General features: G+C 40.5%; 1 protein-coding gene across 1 annotated transcript in view; it reads right to left on the bottom strand.

Annotated features, from left to right (window-relative positions):
• LOC113445404 (PH and SEC7 domain-containing protein 1-like) overlaps nucleotides 1-24,588 on the bottom strand; it is a 97,385-nt gene that overhangs the window by 35,178 nt on the left and 37,619 nt on the right. Inside the window, exons 9-11 of the mRNA XM_087932132.1 lie at nucleotides 20,648-20,760; nucleotides 20,033-20,091; nucleotides 18,738-18,827 (exon numbers count right to left, since the gene is read on the bottom strand). Coding sequence (XP_087788258.1) covers nucleotides 18,738-18,827; nucleotides 20,033-20,091; nucleotides 20,648-20,760 — 262 coding nt within the window. The remainder of the gene's footprint in view (nucleotides 1-18,737; nucleotides 18,828-20,032; nucleotides 20,092-20,647; nucleotides 20,761-24,588) is intronic.

Raw genomic sequence — 24,588 nt, 5'->3', positions numbered from 1 at the left:
CCAGCAAAATGGAACAGAAGGAACAACAAACAAAACAAAGGGATAAACATGAAATAAAATTTAAAATGCTAATGATCGATGTAATAAACCAAGGGAAGAATAGCCTAGGGGAAAAGCAACAGGGAAGGGAACTTCAGAGAGAACACTTTGAGAGGATAAAAGTAGAATTAGATAATTGGAAAAGAGGACAGTTGAATATAATAGATAAAAGAGAAATGATTAAGAGGGTTAAAAAATGATAGAAAATGGAAGACAAGCTAGGAAGAGATTAATTAATGCTTTACTAAGAATTAGAGACAATGGCTGAAGAGGGGAAAGACAACGATTCCACATGAGTAGGTTTACTATAATCTAAGATATAGAAGCGCTAATTCTAATAAACATGACATTAATATTTTATTATAGGATTACTATCAAAGATATACAAATCGTAAATTGTAATAGGCAAGGATTTAATATAGCAATTGTAAGAAACACAAAACTAAGATCTTATTATAGGATTATTATGTAAGCTATATAACAAAGGGGTTCTAGTTTATCTCTGTGACATTTTAATATCTACACTGAAACAAAAGAAGAGCACGTTAAGTTACTCCAAGCAGTTCTCACAAAACTCCAAAACACCAAACTATATGCAAAATTCTCTAAATGTGAGTTCCACCAAGAAAAAAATTGACTACCTGGGATACAGAATATCCCACGAGGGGACAGAGATGGATCCACAAAAAGTAAAACCTGTCATCGATTGGGAGCCGCCCCAAACTCGCAAACAACTGCAAAGTTTCCTGGGCTTTGCACATTTTTATCATCAGTTACGTCCCTGCCAGCCAGAGAATGGACCTCATGAAACAATGCTATGACTCAAAAATAGCTGGACCCTTTGGATTTGTCAAAACCCTGCACCTCATCAAAAGACAATTCTGGTGGCTGTTTCTCAAAAAAGATATTGAAAGCTGTATTGCTAATTGCCCTGTCTACACTGCTACAAAAAGAAGACAAGGAAAATCCCCTGGACAGAACCAGACAGTGGCAGAATCATTCAGCACACTGGAAAGAGATCTCTATGGATTTTATAGTGGAGCAGTGCAGGAAATACTGTTATCTGGGTTGTAATTGACCTTTTTTCCCCAAACAGGTTCATTTTGTACCCTGCCAAAAGATCCCAACGGCCAAGGCATTGGCAAAGATGTTTTTAATACACATTTATCACCTCCATGGAGGGGTGTACAATTCACGTCCTCATTTTGGCAAGTGCTTTTAAACCATGGGTTGTCCTCTTAGAATCACCCTGAAATGAATGGCTCAACACAGAGAGCTAATGGCGTATCACAACAATATTTAAGATGCTTTACTAATAACCAACAGGACAATTGAACTGACCTCCTTCCTTTTGCAGAGGTAGCATACAATAACTCAGTTCACAGTAACACTGGTTTTACTCCATTCCAGGTAGCCACAGGACAAGAATTCAATCCCATGCCAGAGCTATCCTACCAAGGAACCTGAGATTCCCTCCCTTAATAACCACTTGGCCAGTGGTCAGATTAGAAGAGGCCAGAGCAGCTTTTAAAGCTCAAGTGGACGAAAAACACTGTGATCCTAAACCGTTCAAAGTTGGGGACTGCGTATATTTAACTACAAAGTTCCTAAAATCATTGCAACCCTCTAAGAAACTGGGACCAAAATTCATTGGCCTATTTTCCATCTCCAGAATGATCAAGCCTCTTACGGTAGAGGCTCTTACTCCCCAAGATACTTAGACAAGTTCATTCAGTATTTCACTGCAGCCTACTCAAACCAGAGATCACTTCAAAACTTAGACCCCCTCTTCCCACATCTCCAACTCCCATTATAGTACATGGGGAATAACATTCTGAAAATAAAAATATCCTTGACTCACACATTCACTGTGGATCCACCCAATATTTAGTCACTTGGAAATACCTTCCCTCCTCACAAAATGAGTGGCTAGCCAAACAACTTGTAAAAGCCCCAACATTACTACAAAAGTTCCACCTGAAATACCCTCACAAACCACCCAGTTGTAAATGTAACACATGTTTTATGTCTTCCAGGTGGATTTCTCAATTTTTCGAGGATGGCAATATGTCAGATCTGTGTATCTGCCATTCTTCAATAATACAAGTAATCCTTTTTGTTGTAACCTGAATATCTTAATTCTTGTATTGAATCTGTATAACTTGCACATGATATACAACTGGAGACTGAAGCCCAGATGCCTAGAAACTTGTCACCTCTTGGAGAGATAGCAAGAGGAGAAGGGACCATAAAAATTCCAGCTTCGAAAGAAACTTCCTGGGAAGCTCTGCTCAACTACATTCCCAGAAAAAAAGGGGTGGGGGAATTAACATGTTGTTTCTTTGCATTGACAAAATACACACTGGACTAAGGGGAGGGGTTCTAACTCCCTTGATCTAAACTACATGCCTGGAGGCGCATTAGAATGAATATCACCTGGATAAGTTCCTTTTCAATAAAGAATTCCTTTTGAAATACCCAGTTTTCAAAAGTTCATTCTTATCGTTTGAAGGGGAGATAGTCTGGGCTTTACAGATTTGGGGAAACTTTCAATATGTAACTTTCACGCCTTTTGGCTCAGATCTTGCTTTTCTTTCATTGCCATCATTTCAAACTCAGTCAAAGTACCTCTTCTCTACTTCAATGGCGTCGGCGGTTTTCTTTCTTGGAATTTGAACCAAGGCAGCTTGATACCTTTAGTTTTCAAAGACAGCCAAAACATCCAGCTTGCATTAGCAGGCAGAAGATTATAGTCACAGCAGATTAAAATGAGAAGTTCACAATATTTAGATAGATGTGTCTACTTTGAGACTAGAGATCTTATCTGGAGAGTCTTACAAATTTTTGCCCAAATAGGGAATCTCTCTATTTAGTATATTTTTGATTCAGATTGCAGATTGTGTTGAAGTTTGGCTTGTTTAGCAATGAGCTTTTTTTAAAAAAAAAAAAAACAGTTGGCTTTAATTCAAAGCAGGCTTTATTGTCAATGACAACTCATGAGTGTTTTTTTCCTATAAGCCGACTCATAATGAAATAATAACAACCATGAGATTATTCATATGAAGACAAAAATGATTTTCTTGGAGAAATAGATCAGCAAACAGTGCCACTATTTGTAAATACAGGTAGACTTCAATTTATGACCACAATTAAGCCCCCAAGTTTGGTCATAAGTTATTGTGGTCATTAAGTGATCACCACATGACCTGACTGAACTTTACAACTGCATCATGGCTTTCCCATGACCCATGTGAGTCATTAACAGGGGTGGGATTCTACCAGTTTGCACCTATTTGGTAGAACCAGTTGTTAACATTCTAAGCAGTTCAGAGAACCGGTTGTGAGGAGGAGGAGGAGGAGGAGGAGGAGGAGAGGAAAAGGAGATGAAAGGAAGGAGGAGGAAGAGGAGATGGAAAAAGAAGAAGAAGAAGAAGAAGAAGAAGAAGAAGAAGAAGAAGAAGAAGAAGAAGAAGAAGAAGAAGAAGAAGAAGAAGAAGAAGAAGAAGAAGTAGTAGTAGTAGTTAAAGACAGCTCCTCAGCAACAGTGTCTTAAAATGTCCCTTTTCTCATGCTCCTGGAGCACTGGAGTTGGCTTTGTAGTGAAAAAGCAGAGCTGTTCTCGCTTTCCCCAAAGGCTCCGCAAAGACTAGTATAACTCACAAAGCTACGCTGAGCACCCTCAATTCCAAAAGCGAAAGTTTGGTATTCCCCACCCCCCACCCCCTTTGCAAAAGGCCAGGCTGGGCATGGCTCTTTAAGCTTGATGGTTTAAAGAGGTTTTGGCTTCCCAAGGATTTGGGACTTTATGGGGTGGGAGAAGTGGGGGGTGGGATCGTAGATGCTTCCCATTCATAGTGTTTCCCAGGTGTGTTTGGGACTTCCTGCAAGGCAGCTTCTATTTCTCCCTCTGCTCTGCTTTGAAGGCTTTGGGGTGATTGGTAGGGAAGGGAGGTGTGGCTCTTTTGTATTATGCCATTGAACTTCCCCGGCAATTCGGAGCCTAGACGGGAGGGAAACAGGCAGATGGGAGGAGCTGCGGCACCTCTGTGTGGGCAGCCTTCCAAGGGCTCAGATTCTGATCATGAGACTGCAAGGGGCTGCAATGGCTGCAGCTTTAGGCACAGGTCGTAAATCTCTTCGTTCAGCAGCAGCATCATTTCAAACAGTCACTCGATAAATCGAGGATTACCTGCATTCTAGCTGCTAAAAGTCAGATTAGAAGCTCACCAGGGTGATGAATTAATGAGAAGTATTAATAAGGTTAGGGATGATGATCAGTGATGCTTCGGATGTTATGAACTGACAGCAATAAGCCACCTCTGATAATTGGCCATTCTGGCTGCTATTGGGAGAAAAGCAGGAGTGGGTGAACCGGACGTTAATTTCATACCCAGTTCAGCAAATCAGTAGTTCTGATGACCAGCTGGCCCCACCCACCCCACCCTGTCCTTCTCAGGAGTCCCCACGAGGCCCGTCTGGCTCCCAGGAAAGTGTAGGGAGAAACTCAGCCCACAAAATGAGAAACCCCAAACTTTGCAAAAAGAGGGAAACAGGGAGGGAGAGAGAAAAAGGAGAGTAAAGACCAGAAACCCTGGCACTAGACGCAGCTTCAGAGGATGTTTTGAAACAGCACAGCAATCCAGGGCTGGAAGGGAACTCAGAGGTCATCTAGTCCAACCCCATCTCCAGTAGGAGACATGAGGCTTATTTTGGTGCCTCACCCAGTCACATGACCACCAAGCCATGCCCACAGAACCAGTTGTTTAAAAAATTGAATTCCATTCCTGGAGAATAGAATATAATTATCATAGATGGGAATATAAAAATACACCTCTGTGAGAGCCATTCACAAAAAAATCCCAGAAAATAGATTAAAGATATTTATTTTCACATTTTCTTCAGCAGATTCTTGAGATGTCTATTTGTATTTCCTTTTTAATCCAGAAAATGCCACCAAAGCTTTAGTGACAGTACTAATTCTGTGGTTCTATAATACTTTATGACTGCCAATATTCTTAGCACTTTTAATTTTTTTTTTACTTGGACAATTTGAGAATGGAAAAATATTAAGTGGCAGGCATAACTGTTTCACTGTCTCATACAACAATTGATTCTCCTCTTATGCAAAAATAATTGTAGTCAACCAGAATATTAACTAAGCAGAAATGTTGCATCTTGTGAAACTGTAGATTGCATGGTGGTGTGGACCAGTCCTAAAGTGATGTTTAAAAATTTCTCTGATTTATAGAACTGGTAAAGACTAAAGGAGTGAAGATTATTTCCCCTATTGTTCTCTTAGTTCAGAAGGTATAAATCTTCCTTTTATTTTAGTTTTATTTTTTGCACTGGAATATGTTTAAGCAATTTAATTGAAAGCTTTATCCCTGCCCCAAGAAATGAATTCATTTCACAGATAAGATGAACACACTTTTGATATTAACTTCATTCAAATGAGGAACAGAGCCTGTACCTTTAAGAACTTCTGAATCATTTCCCAAACATTTTGATAATAATGATAATAAGTTTGATAAGAAATTTCAGTAGCTACATCTTTTATCCAGAAATAAGTTGGTTTGGGTTACGAGGAAAATTACAGCCAAAAGTCACGTGAAAGAGCAAAGAATCTATTATAGTGCTGCAATTTTAACAACTGGTTTTCTGCCCTAATGACCTGGGGAGGCATGGCTGGACTTCAACTCCCAGAATTCATCCTCCAGTCATGTTAACTCAGGATTTCTGGGAGTTGAAGTCAACAAGTCTTGAAGACCCTTGTCCTAAGGAAATCATCCACATTTAAGGAAAGATCATATGCCCCACCAGAAAGACAATAAAAAAATCAGTGCCAAGCTTGCATCCTGCCTCTTGGAAGGACACCCCAAAAGGACAGTGCCAGGAACCACTAAAGCAGTAAAGGAAGACCTTCTCCCCCGACAGAAAAAGAAACCACGAGGCAGGAAAAAATTCAAACACAATACAAATAATTAAATCACAACAGTTTCAATCCCTTTAAAACTAAAACACAAGCCTTGTCTGGCTCATTGCCACAGCTCACAAGCTCAAGCGTAAACACTTGAGATAAATCTAACTACAGTTAGTGCTGGAATGTAGCAAAAGAGCAAACACAGTAGCTGTTGCTTGTTAAACCAATTACCAGAACAGACACAGGAACTATCCAGATTTCTGAACCCTGCTTCTTTTCAGGAACAGAGATTAACCTTTTTCCTTCCAAACAAAGCTGAATAGAGAAAATTATTCCATCAATAATTTTCAATAATCACCAAGCACAGAACTAAAATTCACCAAAAACCAGTTTTAGACCAAAACCCAGAAAGGGTATGTAAACTTAAGTTTGAATGTAAATCTTTCTAACTAGCCAAGAACCCTTGCTGAATGTCACTCATCTTGGTTCCTTGTCATTAGAAGCTTCTTTCTGGCAGCTCTACCTTGTTATTCAATAATTTTTTCAAAGTGCTGATTGTTGCATCCCAGCTGGAAGAACTCCAACAGGGGAGTATTTCCTCCCAAAAGAGGTGTAAAAAGCTTAAAACAACCCTTCCCCTTTAAGAAAGTCAAGCCCCAGCAAAGTACCAGGAAAAAAAAAACACCTCCTGAGTTCAGGCAACGGTAAGTCTGGGTGTACTGCCAAGAACTTTTAGCTGTTGTAAGGGTTAACTGAGAGGCAGTTTCTGTAAGCAGGGCAATAAAGATTAGGCAAAAATCAACACCAGAATGTTTCTTTCCTATCTTCCTTACAGGATTAGCCCTGTAAAGTGGGGGGGAAATGAGATTTCTTCCAACAACTGGGTCTCTGAACTGCTTAGAAACTTAACAACCGGTTCTAGTGAATAGGTAAGAATGGGTTGAATCCCACCACTGATTTATTAGTATTATAAAAAATAACTTTTTCTGAACCCAGGAAACACTTTCTGAAATCTATAAATAATTGTTCTAAACTGCTTGATCTAGAGCAGGCATGATATTCCCCTCTGAAAAAAAATCTGAAAAGTAGCCAGGGGTGCCTTTTCCTTCCGACCTCGCCCTCCTCCCCAAATCTAATCATCCCCCCCACCGCCGACAGGACTCTGGAGGCACCGGATCCTAATTATCAACGGCGGGAAGGGAGTAAAAAAGAAAGGGAAAAAAATTCAGAATTGTTAATCACGGGAGCTCCGGTTCCAGTCGCCGCTTCAAGCTCTTTTTTTTTCCCCTCCGCGCGACTTCCCACAGGGGAATTTTCTGGTAAATGAACATTGCTTTCACTCTCCGGAGGGAGCTGCAGCTGTTTGGCTCTTTCCACACCTCCGCATCTCCCGGTGGCAACATACAGTCATCCTTGCACCTTAGCTGAATAGCTCTGACCATTCACAACGAAGTCACACTTATCTCTGGGGGGTGGGGGACACATACCCCATTAGAAGAAAAAGAAAGGGAAAGAGGCAAAACTTTGCAATGAGGTTCGCTTCCTTCCCACATTTGCTCCTGCGTCTCCACCGCCAGAGCCGGCCAAAAGAGACCCCGCACCGCACGCCAAGAAATTGCACACACAACACCAACACATACACACCCTTCCTTTCCAGCATTAAATTACCCCTTTGGCTGCTATCAGTTCCGAGTAATGTCATTCAGGCTGCAAGGGGCCCCTGCCGTACTTATTCAACTGATAAATGAGGTCCTACACAAGTACCTGTACAAGAGAATCTTGGTGTACTTGGTTGATATATTAATATGCACTGAGACATCTGAAGAACACATGAAGCTGGTCAGAGGCATACTCAAGAAACTACAGGAAGCCTAACTCTATGTGAAGCTGCCTACATTTGAATTCCAGAAGATCCACTTAGACTACCTGGGATGCTGGATTTCCAATGAGGGAGTATAGATAGATCCCAGTAATCCAGTATTGTGCACGTTCCTGACAGGAATGTGCAGAAGTTGGTTCCACCGGGTTCAACCAGCAATTCCATACCAGCTCAGAAAAAGAGTGTAGATGAACAAGAGTCCATCTAGATGTTTAATACTTCCACATCCAAATGTTCATGCAGTCCCAGCCAGAGAAAGAGTGCAGAATACACTGTTCACATTCTTTTTTTCTTAAGAAAGCATTATGGTTCCATGAATTAGTTACCATGAAAGAAAAAAAAGATAGCAAATGCCTTAATTTGTTTCTGTGCCCTCTCACAATATAAAATACACACAGAATAGCTTTATATGTTCAGTTGTGACACTTGTCTCTCTTTGCATTTGCCCGGAGGTGTGCAACTGAGATCTACTGAGGTCAGCCATCACCCCTTCAAATTACCACAATTGTGTAGAACAAAGGATGAGGATATTGTATATGCATATGTGTGGTACATGTGTATTACACTATGTAGCATGTGTGTGCATTGCAGTTGTTGTTTTTTTAAGGTCTTTGTTAACTAATTTAGAATGCAAGAATTTCCTCTTTGGGAAATGTGTAAATTTCTTTAAATATGTTTTTAAACTTGATTTGGAATTGATTTGTCATGATCTTTATCAGAGAAATTTACAATAGATTATACAGTCAATCCCAGGGAAGTGATATGTTTTTTTTAAAAAAATAAAAATAAAATGTCAGCTGTGTAATTATCAAATTTGTATGGCCTCCCATGTCATAAAAAGTGACTTTGTGCAGCTTACAGTGTTTAATTTAAAAAAAACCCTAACATACACAAATTCAAATGTAAAAAGCCCAGCAAGAGAGGAGAATAACTCAAGTGATTGCCACTGCTTTCTTTCAAGACTCCCTCCCCACCAACCTTCCTAGTCTAGCCCTGGGATCTATCTATTAATGAGGTCTGTCCTGCTTAACTTATTTGGTAAGCTTGGTGCTGCCATCTATTATATGCTCTGAACAAATGGAACTCAAGGACAATACTTCCTGGTATGAACCTTGATGCGATCTGTACGGGGCTCTATCTGGCTGCAGGACACGTAGATGGAGAGTACTCGACCTATTAAGACAACCGACAACGATCAAGGAGAGAGTCTTGACAAAAACTGTCATTCTGTGCATAGGCCTGCAGTAATTAATGTGCAGATTCAGGCCACATGCATTCCATGCACAAAAGAACCTGTATGTATGTATGTAGGTAGGTAGGTAGGTAGGTAGGTAGGTAGATAGATAGATAGATATAGATATAGATATAAATATATAGATATATATAGATATATATAGACACACACACACACACACACACACACACACATATATGCATATACATATATATACATATACACGACCAGCTTTCTTCGTGTCTTGAACCCCTTGCATGTGGGAATTTACGTTTGGGAGAATCCCCTTTGGTGGGGACCACTCCAAAACCTTGCGCTTATGCCCGCAAAAGCGCTGCCGAGCCCATCACGTTAGGACATTGCCGGAGATACGTCTACAACGCCAAGCGGTAACGAAGATTGTCCTTATAAACCCAGCCCAGAGCGGCCTACCGCATTTTGGTCCCCTAATACCACCGCAGGAGAAGATAACGTCAGAGCGCCGCCGGAAACCTGCAGCACCAACAGCCTCGCTCTTAACACCTTACCGGTTTTTTCTTTCTGCGGCTCTGCAAGCGGTTAACTACCAGATCCGTGTAGAGGACGGGTTTGAGGGTCCGAGAACGCTGCGGCCAGCCGTAGCAGAAGGTCTCCACGCCGCGGCAGTTGCGCCCATAGCGCACCGAACACATGGAGCGCGCCCGGAGGCGACCGGCGCCGCCGTTGCTGTTGATGCTGTTCACCCCGATCATTTTGGCCGAGGCGGAGCTGACCCAAACCGGCTCCGGTCTCTCTCTCTGCCTGTTGCAAGCGCGCCTCCCCGCAACAACCGTCCGGAAAGGCGCGCCAAGCTCGTGCCAGCTGAGGTGCAAGTGCTCCTGTTTGGCGTTATCCACAAAACCAAACCAAACCAAACCAAACCAAACCAAACCGAGCCGAGCTTCGGGGGCCCGACGCGCACGGACTCTCTCCGCTTTTTTTCCACCTCCGCAACAGCGGCTCGAGGAGGCGGCTCGGGAGCCGTTTCCACGCGAGAAGCACACACGGGCGTTTGCTGGAACGCAGCAAGGGCGGGTCTGTGGAGGGAGGGCTTGAGTGAGGCGAAGGGAGGCGATAGTGGTGGAGTTGCATGTGCTACGCACTGATCCGAACCGCCAAGGAGCGGGTGGCGGGGGGCATGGCGGGCGGTACCGGGACGAACTATCTTGCTAAAGCCTTTCCAACATGCGCCAAGCCTATGTTTTTTTCACATTCTAGTTTCGGAATAGTTGAACTGCCACGTATTGTTCCGAATCTTATGTGCAAGCAGGCTGTTATTTGGTTCCCACGCCCTGACAGCTTCTCGTCTGTTCCAAATAAATGGTTAAAATGTATCTCGGCGTCAGAGGGACGAGCGTATAACGAAGCATTAAACAGGGGAGAGGAAAACCTTCACAGATGACAGGATCGCGCAATGGGGTGTGCTCTCCCATTTTAAATTAGGAATATGGAATGGTAAAAACAAAGAAGCGGTCGATAATTAACTTGTATCTATGGCAACCACTTTGCTTTTAGGAAAGTGGTAAGTGTGCCCGTGGGTGGGGAATCACTTTTTTTGCCTTTCACAAAATGGCTAAAATTATGTTTGTTGGATCTTAAAAAGGGCCAGGAGATTTATTATTTGGAGTACAATAGAAGTTGACTAATTTTAAATTGGTATGTAGGTAATTCTGCCCTTCTAGGTCATTCATTTTATCACTGAATATCCCAAAGGTGCTTTTTTTCCCCCAAGAGGCAGTTGGACTTTGTTTTTTCTTTGAAGACATTTTGCTTCTCATCCAAGAAGCTTCTTCAGGTCTGACTGAATGGTGGGGAATGGAAGGATTTATACTGGTCATTTGCATCCTTTTAGCAGGTCATTAAGATCACCTGGAGGTTTATCAGGGTCACCTGAGTGGTGCAAACTGGTGTTCTTGAAACTGTTGAAAGGACTGTGTTGGAGATAGATGATGTCATATCCTCATTTATTTATTGAATAATAATAAATAATATTATAAAATAATAAATAACATTAAATATAAATAATATAGTTTATAAAGTATAATAATAAAAAATAAACAGTAATAAATAATAAATAAAAATAACACATTCATTTATTTATTGAATCTTCAATAAGTAACTAGAGATGTCCTATGTACCTTCTTGCTTCAAATGCTCTACTATCATCCCAGTGCCAAAGAAGCCCTCTGTCAAGGAACTGAATGGTCCTCTTTGTAGACTTTAGTTCAACACTCAATACCATCATTCCAGACATTCTTCTAACTAAACTAAACCAGCTAGCGGTACCTGAACACACTTGTAAGTGGATCACAAGCTTCCTAACAGACAGGAAGCAGCAGGTGAAGCTAGGCAGAATCACATCTGATACCTGTACAATTTACCCCAGGGTCCCCCAAGGCTTTGTGCTTTCTCCACTTCTCCCCATATACCAGCAGTAGTCAACCTGGTCCCTACCGCCCACTAGTGGGCGTTTTAGCTTTCATGGTGGGCGATAGGGGTTTTGTCTCCTACTTTATAAATCACCATTACTGTGGAACCGGTGGGCGGTTAGAAAATTTGACTACTAACAGAGATACAAAAGTGGGTGGTAGGTATAAAAAGGTTGACTACCCCTGCTATATACCAATGACTGCATCTCAAACGATCCATCCGTTAAACTACTGAAGTTTGCAGATGATACAACACTGATTGGTCTGCATGCAGACGGGAGGTTGTACAACTTGCCTCATGGTGTGACCGGAACAATCTGGAACTGAACTCACTCAAAACCATAGAAATGGTGGTAGACTTTAGGAGAAACGCTCCCATACTATATAACCTCTTACAATATTAGACAATACAGTATCAACAGTAGATACCTTCAAATATCTAGGTTCTATCATATCTCAAAACCTAAAATGGACATCCAACATCAAAAACGTCATCAAAAAAGCACAACAAAGAATGTCCTTTCGGCACCAACTCAGAAAGCTCCAACTGCCCAAGAAGCTGCTGATGAAGTTCTACAGTTCTACAGAGGAATTATTGAGTCTCATTGGCATCTCTATAACTGTCTGGTTTGGTTTTGCAACCCACTAAGACAGACACAGAGTTCAGAAAGTAATTAGGACGGCAGAAAAAACAATTGCTACCAACCAGAGATGGAATTCAAATTTATTAACAACCGGTTCTGTGGGCGTGGCCTAATTTGTGGGTGTGGCTTGGTGGTCATGTGACTGGGTGGGTGTGGCCAGCTCAATGTCACATCAAGGGGTGCCTCGCCTGGCCCCTCCCCTCCCAGACATTTCTTGTCATACCTAGCCTCAACTTATCTATAGTTCTGTAAAAATGTTGTTTCCCTTTTTTGAAACTGAACAAAGAGAGAAGCAAATTAAGGCTAAGGAGAAACTTCCTGACAGTGAGAACAATTAACCAGTGGAACTGCTTGCCACCAGAAGTTCTGGGTGCTCCAACACTGGAGGTTTTAAAGAAAAGACTGGACAGCCATTTCTCTGAAATGGTATAGGGTTCCCCCCAAGGTTAAGTGTTAAGGCTAAGTGTTATTCTGTTATACTGACACCTTTCCCAGGACCTCTACTCAGAGTTTGGCATCATCTGTTTTCCTGCCTGAGCAGGAGGTTGGACTAGAAGACCTCCAAAGTCCCTTTCAACTCTGTTAAATACACAGGTATTTATGCTCTGGACTATAGACATGAAGACCCTGAAAAAGACCAGGACAAAAGAAAGGGAGTAAAATCGCTCTAGGAGTAGGTACAGTGTAAAATATTAATATATGATAAATAATGGAACAATTAAAAATAACAGCATAGAGTTTTTTTTCTCTCTCTCTCCCTTTTTATTTTTATTTATTTATTTATTTGGTTTGTCAATTGCTTACAAGATAATAGGTATAAGTATAAACATGAGTAAGAATACAAGAAATAGGTACGAATAAATGGGGACAATAGGGCAGGGATGGTAGGCACTAGAAGTGTTATTCAGCAGGTTCTGACCAGTTCTGGAGAACCGATAGCGGAAAGTTTGAGTAGTTCGGAGAACCGGCAAATACCACCTCTGACTGGAGATTTTACAATAACCTTCCCCTGCCACACCCACCAAGCCATGCCCGCAGTAATGGATAGAAAAGACTACGAAACAAAATTGACAGACCTACTCCAAGACTCCACATACAAACCCATAAACACGGACCCAACCACATATCTGGAAAAAAATAACCAAGAAGAAAATTATAACCAGCCACATGAGCAAAGAGATCCAAAAGACGATCATCCCAAGAGAAAAATCTTCCAGATGCCCCAAATTATATGGCCTCCCAAAAATACACAAAGAAGGCATACTTCTCAGACCCATACTCAGCTCCAGAGGAGCACCACTACAAAACCTAGCTAAACACTTAGCAAAGCAGCTACAGCCCCATGCTGAAGCAGCTTCACATTTACAAAACTCATACTACTTCTTGGAAATGATCAAAGATCTACACGTGGAACAAGAAGATCTGCTTGTAAGTTTCAACATGGTTTCACTATTCATTCAAGTCCCGATAAAAGAAACTCTTGAAATCATCAAAAATAAATACCAACCAGCTAAAAACCTCATGGAACTAGTAGAACACTGCTTAACCAACACATATTTAATATACAAAGGACAAAGATACAAGTAAATTGAAGGAGCCCCTATGGGATCACCACTGTCACTCGTCATTGCAAACCAGTTCATGGAAGAATTTGAATCCAGAGCCCTAGCTAATGCCATCCAAAAACCTAAACTATGGTTAAGATACATCAATGACACATTTATGATTTGGCCCCATGGAAAAGAAAACCTAAACAATTTCCTAACACACCTAAACAGTACACCCCCCAAAATCAAGTTCACCATGGAAACGGAAACAAAAAAACAACTACCATTCCTAGATGTATTAATCTACAAAAAAACAGATGGCACACTAGGACACACCATATACCAGAAGAAAACACACACCAACCGCTACCTCAACACCCAATCCCACCACCACCCAGCACAGATAAACTCTGTGGCCAAAACACTAATCACCAGAACCAAATGCCTGGAAGACAAGACACACATAAAGACTGAACCATGCATCCTGACTAAAGTACTGACAGCCAACGGCTTCCACAAAAGCAAAATCACCAGCAAATCACAAAAACACACTGAGACATAATGGAGATCTAGAAGATGAACAGACCTATAGAACAGCTGTCCTGCCCTACATAAGAGGTACTACAGACAAAATAAGTAAGATACTACACAGGCATCACATCAAGACTGCCTTCAAAGCAGACAGAAAAATAGCAGCCATCCTAAGAAACTCCAAAGATAAAACTGACCTGGAAAACCAAGGCATATATGAAGTCCCCTGTGCATCATGCCCTGCCACATTCATCGGACAGACCAATAAGTACCCACCTGGATGAACACAAGAATTCAGTAAAAAAAAGCTGGAACACACTTCCTCAGTAGTCCAACACATGAAAGCAACAGGTCATAGCATCGATTTCAATGGCACCAAAACCCTAGCCACTATAGAAAACCCCAGCTACAGAATTATCAGAGAAGCCATAGAGATTGAAAAAAGACCTGAAAGCATGAATAGAAGAGATGACTCCACCAGACTGTCAATTATTTGGAAGCCTGCACTCACAAACAAAAAATATCCACACCACAAGCCAGGCAAACACCTGGGCACAAACAGATCCCCCCTGATACCTCCAGCTCAAACACACCCCAACCAGGCACCCAGATGAAACCTAGCTTCCTAATAAATGATAGCTGTCCATTTACTCGGAGCCAAGGTGCACTAAAAGCCTCCAATACAGGAACACAATGTTGCCAGCCAATCAAGAAAAAAAAACCCACAAAACAGACAGAAGATATTAGAAATACCAATCAAGCAGAACACAGCAAATTCCAAGACCAATAAACACAGACCAAGACTCCCAACCAATCAGGATGAAGAAAAAACCATTCTGGCACAGCAGTAGGCTAGCCCCAAATTTAAAACTAAAACGGCTGTGAAAGTCTGACTCACAGACAAACACAACACAGAAGTTATATAAGGAAGAAGAGTACTCAATAGAGGAAAAAGTAATAGATTGCTTAAAGAAATCAGAACTCCCAAAAATTTTGGAAGTGGAAAAAAATATGTTGAATTGGAAAATAAGACTAGAAGAAGTAAATTGGACAATAGAAAAAAAAACTGATAAGGCACTGAGACCAGATGGGCTGCCAGCAGAGATCTACAAGACTCAACAAGATATATTAAATATTAAAATGCTTAAAATATTTAATGAAGTCTTAGACAAGGCAAAAATCCCACAATCCTGAAATGAGGCTATGATAACCAAGGAAGGAAATGATCAAACAAACATTGGAAATTAGAGACCAATGTCCCTTTTAAATGTGGATTATAAAATTTTTGTCACCATAATAGCAGAAAGACTTAATTTTTTTCTAAATGAATTTGTCCATGTGGATCAGAATGGATTTCTTCCACGTAGACATCTTTAAAATAATATAAGGACAATTTTAGATGTTATAGAGTATTATGAAGAACATAGCTGTGACCAGGTGGCATGACTGTTTCTAGATGCTAAAAAGGCAAACAACTACGTAAAATGGAATTTCATCTTGTAGCAAATTAAATACATTTTGGACAAAAATTTATAAACCTTATATCGGCAATATATAATAAACAAGAAGCTAGAATATTGGTGAATGGGGGAAAACAACAAATAAATTTGAAATACAAAAAGGAACAAGACAGGGATGTCCACTATTGGCACTTCTGTTTATTTTGACTTTGGAGGTCTTAGCGAGAATAATTAGAAAGGAAACAGAGTTTAAAGAGTTAAAAATAAAAAAGGAAGAGTTTAAATTGCAAGCCTTCACTGACGATCTAATTTTTATATAAAACTTATAGAAAATTTAGAAGATTTTGGAGAAGTCACGGGGCTAAAAATTAATAGGGAGAAAACAAAAATAATTACAAAAAATATGACAAATAAGCAAAAGGAAAAACACTAGCTGCGAGAATGGGCATTCAAATAGTAGATAAAGTAAAATATTGGGGGATTATGATCTTGGTGAGATGTACAACACTTAAAAATGATAATTATAATCCATTAATTAAATGAATAGCAGAAGATTTGGAAAAATGGGACAAATTAAGATTATATTTTATGGGTAGAATAGTGACAGTAAAAATGAATATATTACCGTAATTACTATTTCTTTTTCAAAATGCTCCCATAAAATTGGGAAAAAGTTTTTTTTATGATTTGAATAAATTGATGTCGAGATTCATATGGCAAAAGAGAAAACCAAGAATCAAATTAAATTTGCTTGCAAGATGCTACAGAAAGGGGTAAATTTGGCCTACCTGATTGGGAATTGTACTATAGAGCTGCAATTCTAACATGGGCTAAAGATTGGATAAATCACAAGAATAAAAGAATATTAATATTAGAGGGTTATAATTTACAGGCAAGATGGCACGCCTTTCTGTGACAGGACAAACAAATAGGCCATAGTTACTTTCAAGGTATTAAAATTAGGCAGACCTTGTTAACTGCATGGAACAAAACCAAAATACAAATATATGTAGAAACACCTATATGGCTATCTATATTGGAAGCTTTGAGGTACCCACACCTACTTCGACAAGGAAAAATTATTACCTATGAGGACACAGAGAGGAATTATGATCGAGACAAGATTTGAAGGACTAAGGAATAGATATAGAATGGTGGGCTTATTTGCAACTCCAATCGAGACATAGGAAAGATACGAAAGAGTGGGGAATTAGCAGGGGCAAAACAAAATTAGATGAAGTACTATTGGGATCTGATGAGAAATTGATAAAAAAAATTATAAAGTTCTATTGAAATGCAAATTAGAGGAAGAAAAAATAAAAGAAACGATGGTGGCATGGATGAAGAATTTTGAATATAGTATAAATTTAGATGATTGGCAAAACTTATGGGAATGAAACAAAAAAAATGACTTTGGCTACACTGTTTAAAGAAAATGTATACTAATTGTTTTATAGATGGCATATACCATCATCAAAATTGGCAAAAAAATGTATCCAAATCTTTCCCCTGTATGTTGGAAGCGTAATAAGGAAAATGGAACGTATTATCATTTATGGTGGAATTGTAAAGAAGCCCAAAAGTTTTGGAAGGAAATTCAGAAATGGTTGGAAGAGATATGTATGATCAAAATAGAATATAGACCCGAATTCTTTTTGTTAGGAATTAATGTGGGAAAATATGACAAGGACTTATACTTAATAATTCATATAATCACAGACAGCTGCGAGATTGGCATATGCACAACAGTGGAAATGTAAAGAAACTCCAAGTGAAATAGGAATAATTAGGAAAATCTGGATGTGCACAGAAATGGACAAATTGACAAAAGAATTAAAAAATAAGGGTGAATCGGATTATTACAAAGTATGGGAATTATTACAAAGTATATTTTATGATTGGTTAGAAAAGAGAAAGGATCAAGATAATAAGAAATGATTGAATGTATATATTATATATTATGAATATAGAATGTAAATATACACTATTTTTATATGTGACTTAGCAATGTAAGACAACTATGTGGGTTAGGAGGATTGTACCTATGTTTATTGCTTTTAATGTTCTTTTCTGTTTTGTTTTTGTGTTTGTTTAATAAAATGTAAATTTAAAATATTAAAAAAAAAGAAATTCCACAGTAATAATGACATGAATATATTTTCAAACAGAACTTCCAGAGACATGAATATATTTTCAAACAGAACTTTAACAAGAAAACAGACTTTTTTTTAAAAAAAAAACCTTTTAGCATTTAACAAAAAAGTAATAAATACACAAAAATACCTTTGAGTTTTTATAACCACCCTGAAATTTAGAACATTTTATTTCCTACAACCTTCAAAGGGAATAAGTGGTGGTGTCATTGCCATACAGAAGTGTGAATCTGCCTTACCCTTCTCCTTTGGGGGTAGGCAGTTTTTCCTCTGAAAGATGAGGTACCAAAGCAGCTTTTTAAAGTGTATCAGATTTGAATACACACACAGTCTCCCTGTAGAAATATTCTATGGCATCACATTGTATCTGCCACACACTCAGTTGCACCCCAAATCTCTTATCACCAGCTAAATATATACATACAGAATATATGTAAATACATAAAATTTCTCAATGCATATGCACACACCATACCCACATAACCCACCCAAATGGTAGGATATTTGCTAAAATGAAACGGAGCTACCATAAATAGTGTAGTTGCAGCAGAGGTGATATTCAGCAGGTTCTGACCAGTTCTGGAGAACCAGTAGTGGAAATTTTGAGTAGTTCGAAGAACTCTGACTGGAGATTTTACAGTATCCTTCCCCTGCCTTGCCCACCAAGCCACTCCCACAGAACCGGTAGTAAAAAAATTGGAATCCCACCACTGAGTTGCAGGTAAGGTTCTTCTTGAAAATGTACTCCAAGATGGATAAACTCTCTGGAAAAAAAACCCCTCCTGGACGTGCTAGATCTCAGGAACTTGCTTAGTAAAAGTGACAAGCAACATTTTACCCTATACTGCCCTGTTTTTCCAGGAAGATCTCTAGCTGGATTTACCTTGAGTAGATCTCTGGGGAAATCACTACCTTGATTGAGACCTTCCAGATTCCCAATGAAATCTGAACAAGACATTCGCTTCCCAATGTTCTATAAGGAGGAAAAGAGGAAAGAAGGAAAAGTGACTAGATCGTAAGTTTAGCAAGACTGTTTCAATTAAGTATTCTGGAAAAAATATGTCACAAAATATGGGTAGTGGGTGGTGTGGCTTTTAAAGAAAAAAAATATGTATAAGGATAGAATTTTATCGAGGATGTTTAATGATAGCTTAGTAACTCCTTTCTCTAACAAGTCACTCAACATCATAGCCGCCAGAAGTGTCCAGTCTCCGCACGAAAAGTGTTTACACACTAATGGGATCTTTGAGGCAGTGCGATTTCCTCAAAGTGTCCCATTGGCGTGAAAACACTTTTTGTGCAGAGCTGGAAGCTCCTGAGTGTCTTGATCTCTCAGACCTTCAGGCACTGATCCGTTTTTGCAGGGAATGGGTGCCCGAAGTCCTATGAAATCCAGACGCTTCCAGTCTCTGTGCAAAAAGTGTTTGCTTGCTGACAGGAGGCTTGAAGCAATACAATTGTGCTGCTCCAAAACCTCCTGTCGGCATCCTTTTCCACACCAAGACTGGAAGCCTTTGTGGGACATTCACCGAAGCTACCCATCACTCCAGAAGTGGCAGGCAGGCTTGGTGAGTCAGAGAAGCCAAGCAGCGTGCGCTTGTCCCTGTCTCCCTCTCTTCTCACTGCTCCTCTTTTGGAGTGCCATGAACAGGCAAAGAAACCGCAGCAGAGAGGCGACATCTCACTAAATCTTCACAAGGTAAATGAGTGTCCACCGACCCAGTGCCCATGACTCGGGGTGGGGAGAATAGGCAGGGTGAACGTTGCAGTGCCTCTGCGGTCATTTGTAAGGGTGAGCAAACCGCTGTGGTGCTGCAACATTTGTAACCTCAGGACTGTGTCTTAAGTACTTGTGGGGGGAGAAGGGCTATGTTGCAACTTTGAATGGTCGCTAAGTGAAGTGTCATAACTCGAGGATTACCTGTAAAGGGAGTCCTCCTCCATGTGAATATTCTGACTGCAGGAGAAGTCAAAGGGAGTTGGCCACCTGCAGGGCTTAAAATGGTCTTCTGGAGACTCTTACCCACCCAGCCCTGCAATTCTGTGTCTCCATGGTCATTTAGCTTTTGGCTCCTGGAGAGAACAGATCCATCCAGCAGCCACTTAACCTTTTTTCCTTTTTCACTGCACTCATCTCAAATGCACCCGGTCTGATGATTTAAAAAGCATGTCACTTACATGTCCATGAAGGTCTGTATTTAAAAGCATCAAGGCACAAGCCAGGGTGTGGGCTCCATCTGTGGCATAAGCACCAAAGAGAAATAATCAGTTTGGGCCCTTCTTATTGTACTTATTATTAATCAACTTCTAACGTGTGATCCTCACTGGAGGAAAAAAAAAAATCTTATTTACTTTTTTATTATTATTATTTTTTTTTAAAAAAAATCTTCATGCATGTATAGAAAAGAAGTAAAATTATTAAACCCTTGTTGCACCTATTGCCAAATAACTCACTGTCACAATGAATATTTGGAAGACAAGTGATTTTTTTAAAATACTTCACAAAAATAATTCCTAAATGGTTTCAAGATTCTTTGAAGGGAAATGTTCCGTATTAATACTGTTAGACATTGCCTTTCAAAAATTTTCACCAAAATGTGCATGGCTATTTTCAGCTTTAAAACACTCCAGTTCTGGAATAATGGGACCAAACAAAAGATTCCTTGTAAAAGTGCCTGTTGCCATCACTTATATTCTGCTTGTAAGGTTATCACTTTTGCAGATGTTAAAGGCATTATAAGTGTCCGGTTATAAGGAAGTGGATATAATTGAGTAATATTTTTTTTCTGTCACCTTCAGAAGGGATGGTTTTGGGATTGCACTCATAAAATCGTTGTGAAAAGTGAGCTAGGATCCGTTCCCGTTCTTGAGTTTCTCCCACGAGGGCCAGCTCCTTCAGAAAAGACCTGAAGAGAAAAGGAAGACATGTGTAAGGTCCTGCCTCTCCTTCCCGTTCAGGAAAGCATGGATTCTCGAAACTTTAGTATTTCAAAAGGGAACTTTTAATGAAAGGAAGTGAATGCAAGACAATGCAAAGCAGGGTCTGAGTTCCCCCAAGGCAAAACCTCCAGGTTTTTATGATCAGTCTAGGCTTTGAAAGGGATTTCATTCCCCTCTAGGAAATGCCTCCAAGTAAAGAGAGCCCACCATATTGCGTATGCCTCTTTCTCCCAGATAGCCCATCTCTGTTCAGTGTTGATTAGGTTTTTTTAGACATGTATGCACAGGGCTGCGGTTGGCCTTGCTCCTTTTCTCGGAGTAGGATGGCTCCGACTTGCTACGTCACTGGCTTCTGCCTGTACAGGTGCTCATGGAGCACTTCGTTTATCAGTTGCATAAACACAACAGGAGCATAATCCAAATGGAAACACTTTGAATTGGTAACACCCCAAAGGTGTGTTAAAAGCTGTTTTCCATCCCTCCCCTTCCCTAATCCTGATTCAGTAGTAAGTCCAGTTTTTTTAAAAAAAAATCCTTTGGAGAGGTGGTCTAACATGTCTTTCATGTGGGGGGGAAGGGGTACTCATTCTCCATGCTCACAGTGTTTAAATTTCTGTAACCCAAACAAAGACCCATCTTTCGTCTCTTGGAATAGCACCAGGGTGACGATTTTTGGTCATGTTGGTTCGATAAAACCCCTCGCCAGGTTTTTATCTATGAAGGCTCTCAATTCCTCGAGTTCCTTGGGAGACATGCTATACATTTTTGGTTTTGGTAGTTAGGCCCCCGGGAGGATCTTGATAGCGCAGTCTGTGGGGTGGTGGTGGTGAGCTCATTGGAGCCTTCTTCGCTGAACACCTCAGCTAGGTCCTTGTACTCCCTGGGGATGTCCTGGGTTGGTGCGGCCTTTCCTGCCATCACTGTTTCTTTGTTTGAGTCTCCCCCCAGTTCCTCCTTTTGGCCATCGTGTCCAGTCACCCATTGAAATCTTAGAGTCTCCTGCTTCTAGTTCACTCTGGGGTTTCACTTACTCAACCAGGTGATCCCTAGAACTAGCGGCCATTCCATTCCAGGTGCCACAATGAAAGTGAGTCTCTCATAATGAGTCCAGAGGTTCTGTGGCAAAAATGGCTGGTCCCTCCCCTGCGACTGACCCATCTAACTGGCAGAATGTGATAGGGTTTTTTTTTAGCTTCCACAGGTGTATGCCCAATTTTCCCATCAGGGTTGGGCTAATCAAACACCAGGTGCAAGGACCCTGAGTCCAAGAGGACTGAGATTCTTACTCCTTTCCCCCAACTAGGGACAAATAGTCTTAGGGACAGGGTGAGTGGCTCAATTGGCTCTCGGATGGGCCCGATTCCTCCCCAGGTGATGCTGGAGGTCCTTCCCCAAATTTTACGAGGAGGCAAAACTCCATGGCTTCTCCACTTCTCAGTGCGGTGTCTTTTCCTTAGGGGGTTGTTTTTGTGGGCTTTCCACTGGATAGGCATTCTGGCTTTCAAGCGGGTGTTTTTGAATGACACTCAGATGCACGGTGCCCCTCCTTCCTCTCCTGCATTTGAAACAGGCAGATTATCTTGGTGTTGGGGTGGGGGTTTGTAGCTTGAATGGCTCCCACTTCCCCTGGGATGGGGATCTCTTTCAGGCTCTTCCCCCTTGGTATTTGTTTCTGGCCATGTCAATCTACACTTCTTTGACCAGGATGGACCAGTCGTGGAAGTGGTTTGGGGCCCCTCGAACCAGGCAGGCATGGTAGAGGTGATCATTCAGGTCATCTTTGAACCAGCTCACTAGGATGTCTTCTGGCCAGTCCACTCTGCAAATGAGGTCTTACTCTTCAGTGTATTCAGCTACTGGCCAGTGGCCCTGTTTCATGATTCTAATGTGCTCATGAGCTTTCCAATCTGCCAAGGGGTCTTCACATCCGTGGCGGAGAGCCATCATGAATCGGTTGAAGTTCCACAGTTCAGGAGTGTCTGCGTTGTGAAGGGTCACCATCCAACGGGCAGCTGCCCCTTCCAAGGCCAGGGTGATGACTAAACCCAAGCACCCTGGGTTTGGAAATCCCTTCCATACTCCTGCATGTATGTGAGGACATGTGCCAAAAAAAGCCCCAGTTGCTGTGGGTCATCATTGTACTTCAGTCTCGCAGGGGTCTTCCTCTTGAGTTGCGATGTTCTGGGTTGTCCAGGGGCAATTGCAAGGGCCGGTGCTGCACAGGTTGAGTTCACCAAAATGGCTGCTGCCCCCTCTGCTGTGCCTGCTTTGCCTGCTGCTGCCGGAGTGGCAGCGCTGGCCCTATTGGCTTCTGCTGCTGCCTTACTCTCTGGTGTCCCCTTGCCTCTGGTGTCAATTTAATTCCTCCTGGTTCTGAGGTTTTCAAAAGCCTCCATCATGAACTGCATAGTTGAGGCAGTCATCTCTGGCCAGTTCTTCGATTGACTCTTCTTGGTCAGACAGGGCAGATCAAAAGAAAAGGGGGGGTAGCAATTTGTGTAAAAAAAAGGGATAAATGCAAAAAAGAAATATGCAGATGAACAAGGCAGAATTTTAATGATACAAATTAATTTACATCAAAAACAATTACTATTGGTGGGGATATATGCCCCTAATGACAACCAGAAGTTTTATAAGGGACTATATGATAAAATAATTAGTGTAGGTGAAGAAAATATTTGCTTGATAGGGGACTTTAATGCCATTGTTGATATTAAAAAAGACTATATTAGTATGGAAGGGACTAGGAAGAAAAAAAAGAATTCTACCCCCAAATTTTTTCATTTAACACGAGACCAATTTGGAAGACATATGGAGGAAGAGGAATCCAAATGAGAAGAAATTCACATTTTACTCTAGTCCACAAAAGTCATGGTCCAGAATCGATATGGTATGGGTCAATGGGTCAATTGAGAAAGACATTAGTGAAGTAGAGATAATGCCCAATATATGGGTCGATCATAGCCCAGTTAAAATTACATGGAAAGGACATAATAAAAGGAAAAGGAGATTGATATTAAATTCACAAATAACAAAAGAAAAAGAATATATTTCAAGAATTAAAAATGAGTTAGAAATGTTCTTTAAGGTTAATTTAAAACAACATACTAGTTTACAAAATTTATGAGACACTACAAAGGCCTTCGTGAGAGGCATATCAATAGCCTATATAGCTAAGAAAAATAAAGAAAAATGGAAGAAACAGAATGAATTACAAGAAAGGATTAAAAAAAATGAATATGAGTTCCAAAAAGACCCCCAAAATATGGAAGCTAAGAAAGAAATAGGAATGATTAGACATGAACTAAATTTGATAGATATTGAGGAAAATGCACGTAACTTAAAAACTCTTAAACATAATTTCTTTGAATCAGCAAATAAACCAGGAAGGTGGTTGTTCTATAAATTAAAAATAGAGAAAGAGAAAAGATTAATTCAGCAACTTAAGGATGAGGAAGGGACTGTGTATTATCAGATGGAGGAGAAAAAGAGAATTGCGCAAAGGTATTTTGGTGAGCTTTATAAGCAAGAAGAAGTTATGGAAGAAAACTTTAGATACTACTTGGAGGGAAATGATCTGAGCCCAATCTCAGAAGAAAACAGAGAAATACTTAACAAAGAAATAACACTAACAGAGTTACAAAAGGCGATACAAAAACAAAAAAATAATAAAACACCAGGTCTGGATAGCCTACCAGGTGAATTATATAAAAATTTGAGCCAATATTACTGGAACTATATAATGAGGCATTAACGCAAGCCAGACTTCTGAGGTCCTGGTCCAAGGCATACAT

This window comes from Pseudonaja textilis, chromosome 4 (assembly GCF_049901715.1).
Source record: "Pseudonaja textilis isolate UNSWEBS1 chromosome 4, rPseTex1.2, whole genome shotgun sequence".
Lineage (NCBI taxonomy): Eukaryota > Metazoa > Chordata > Lepidosauria > Squamata > Elapidae > Pseudonaja > Pseudonaja textilis.
Note: the sequence above shows the minus strand (reverse complement) of the source record. Positions and strands in the feature narration are given on the sequence as shown.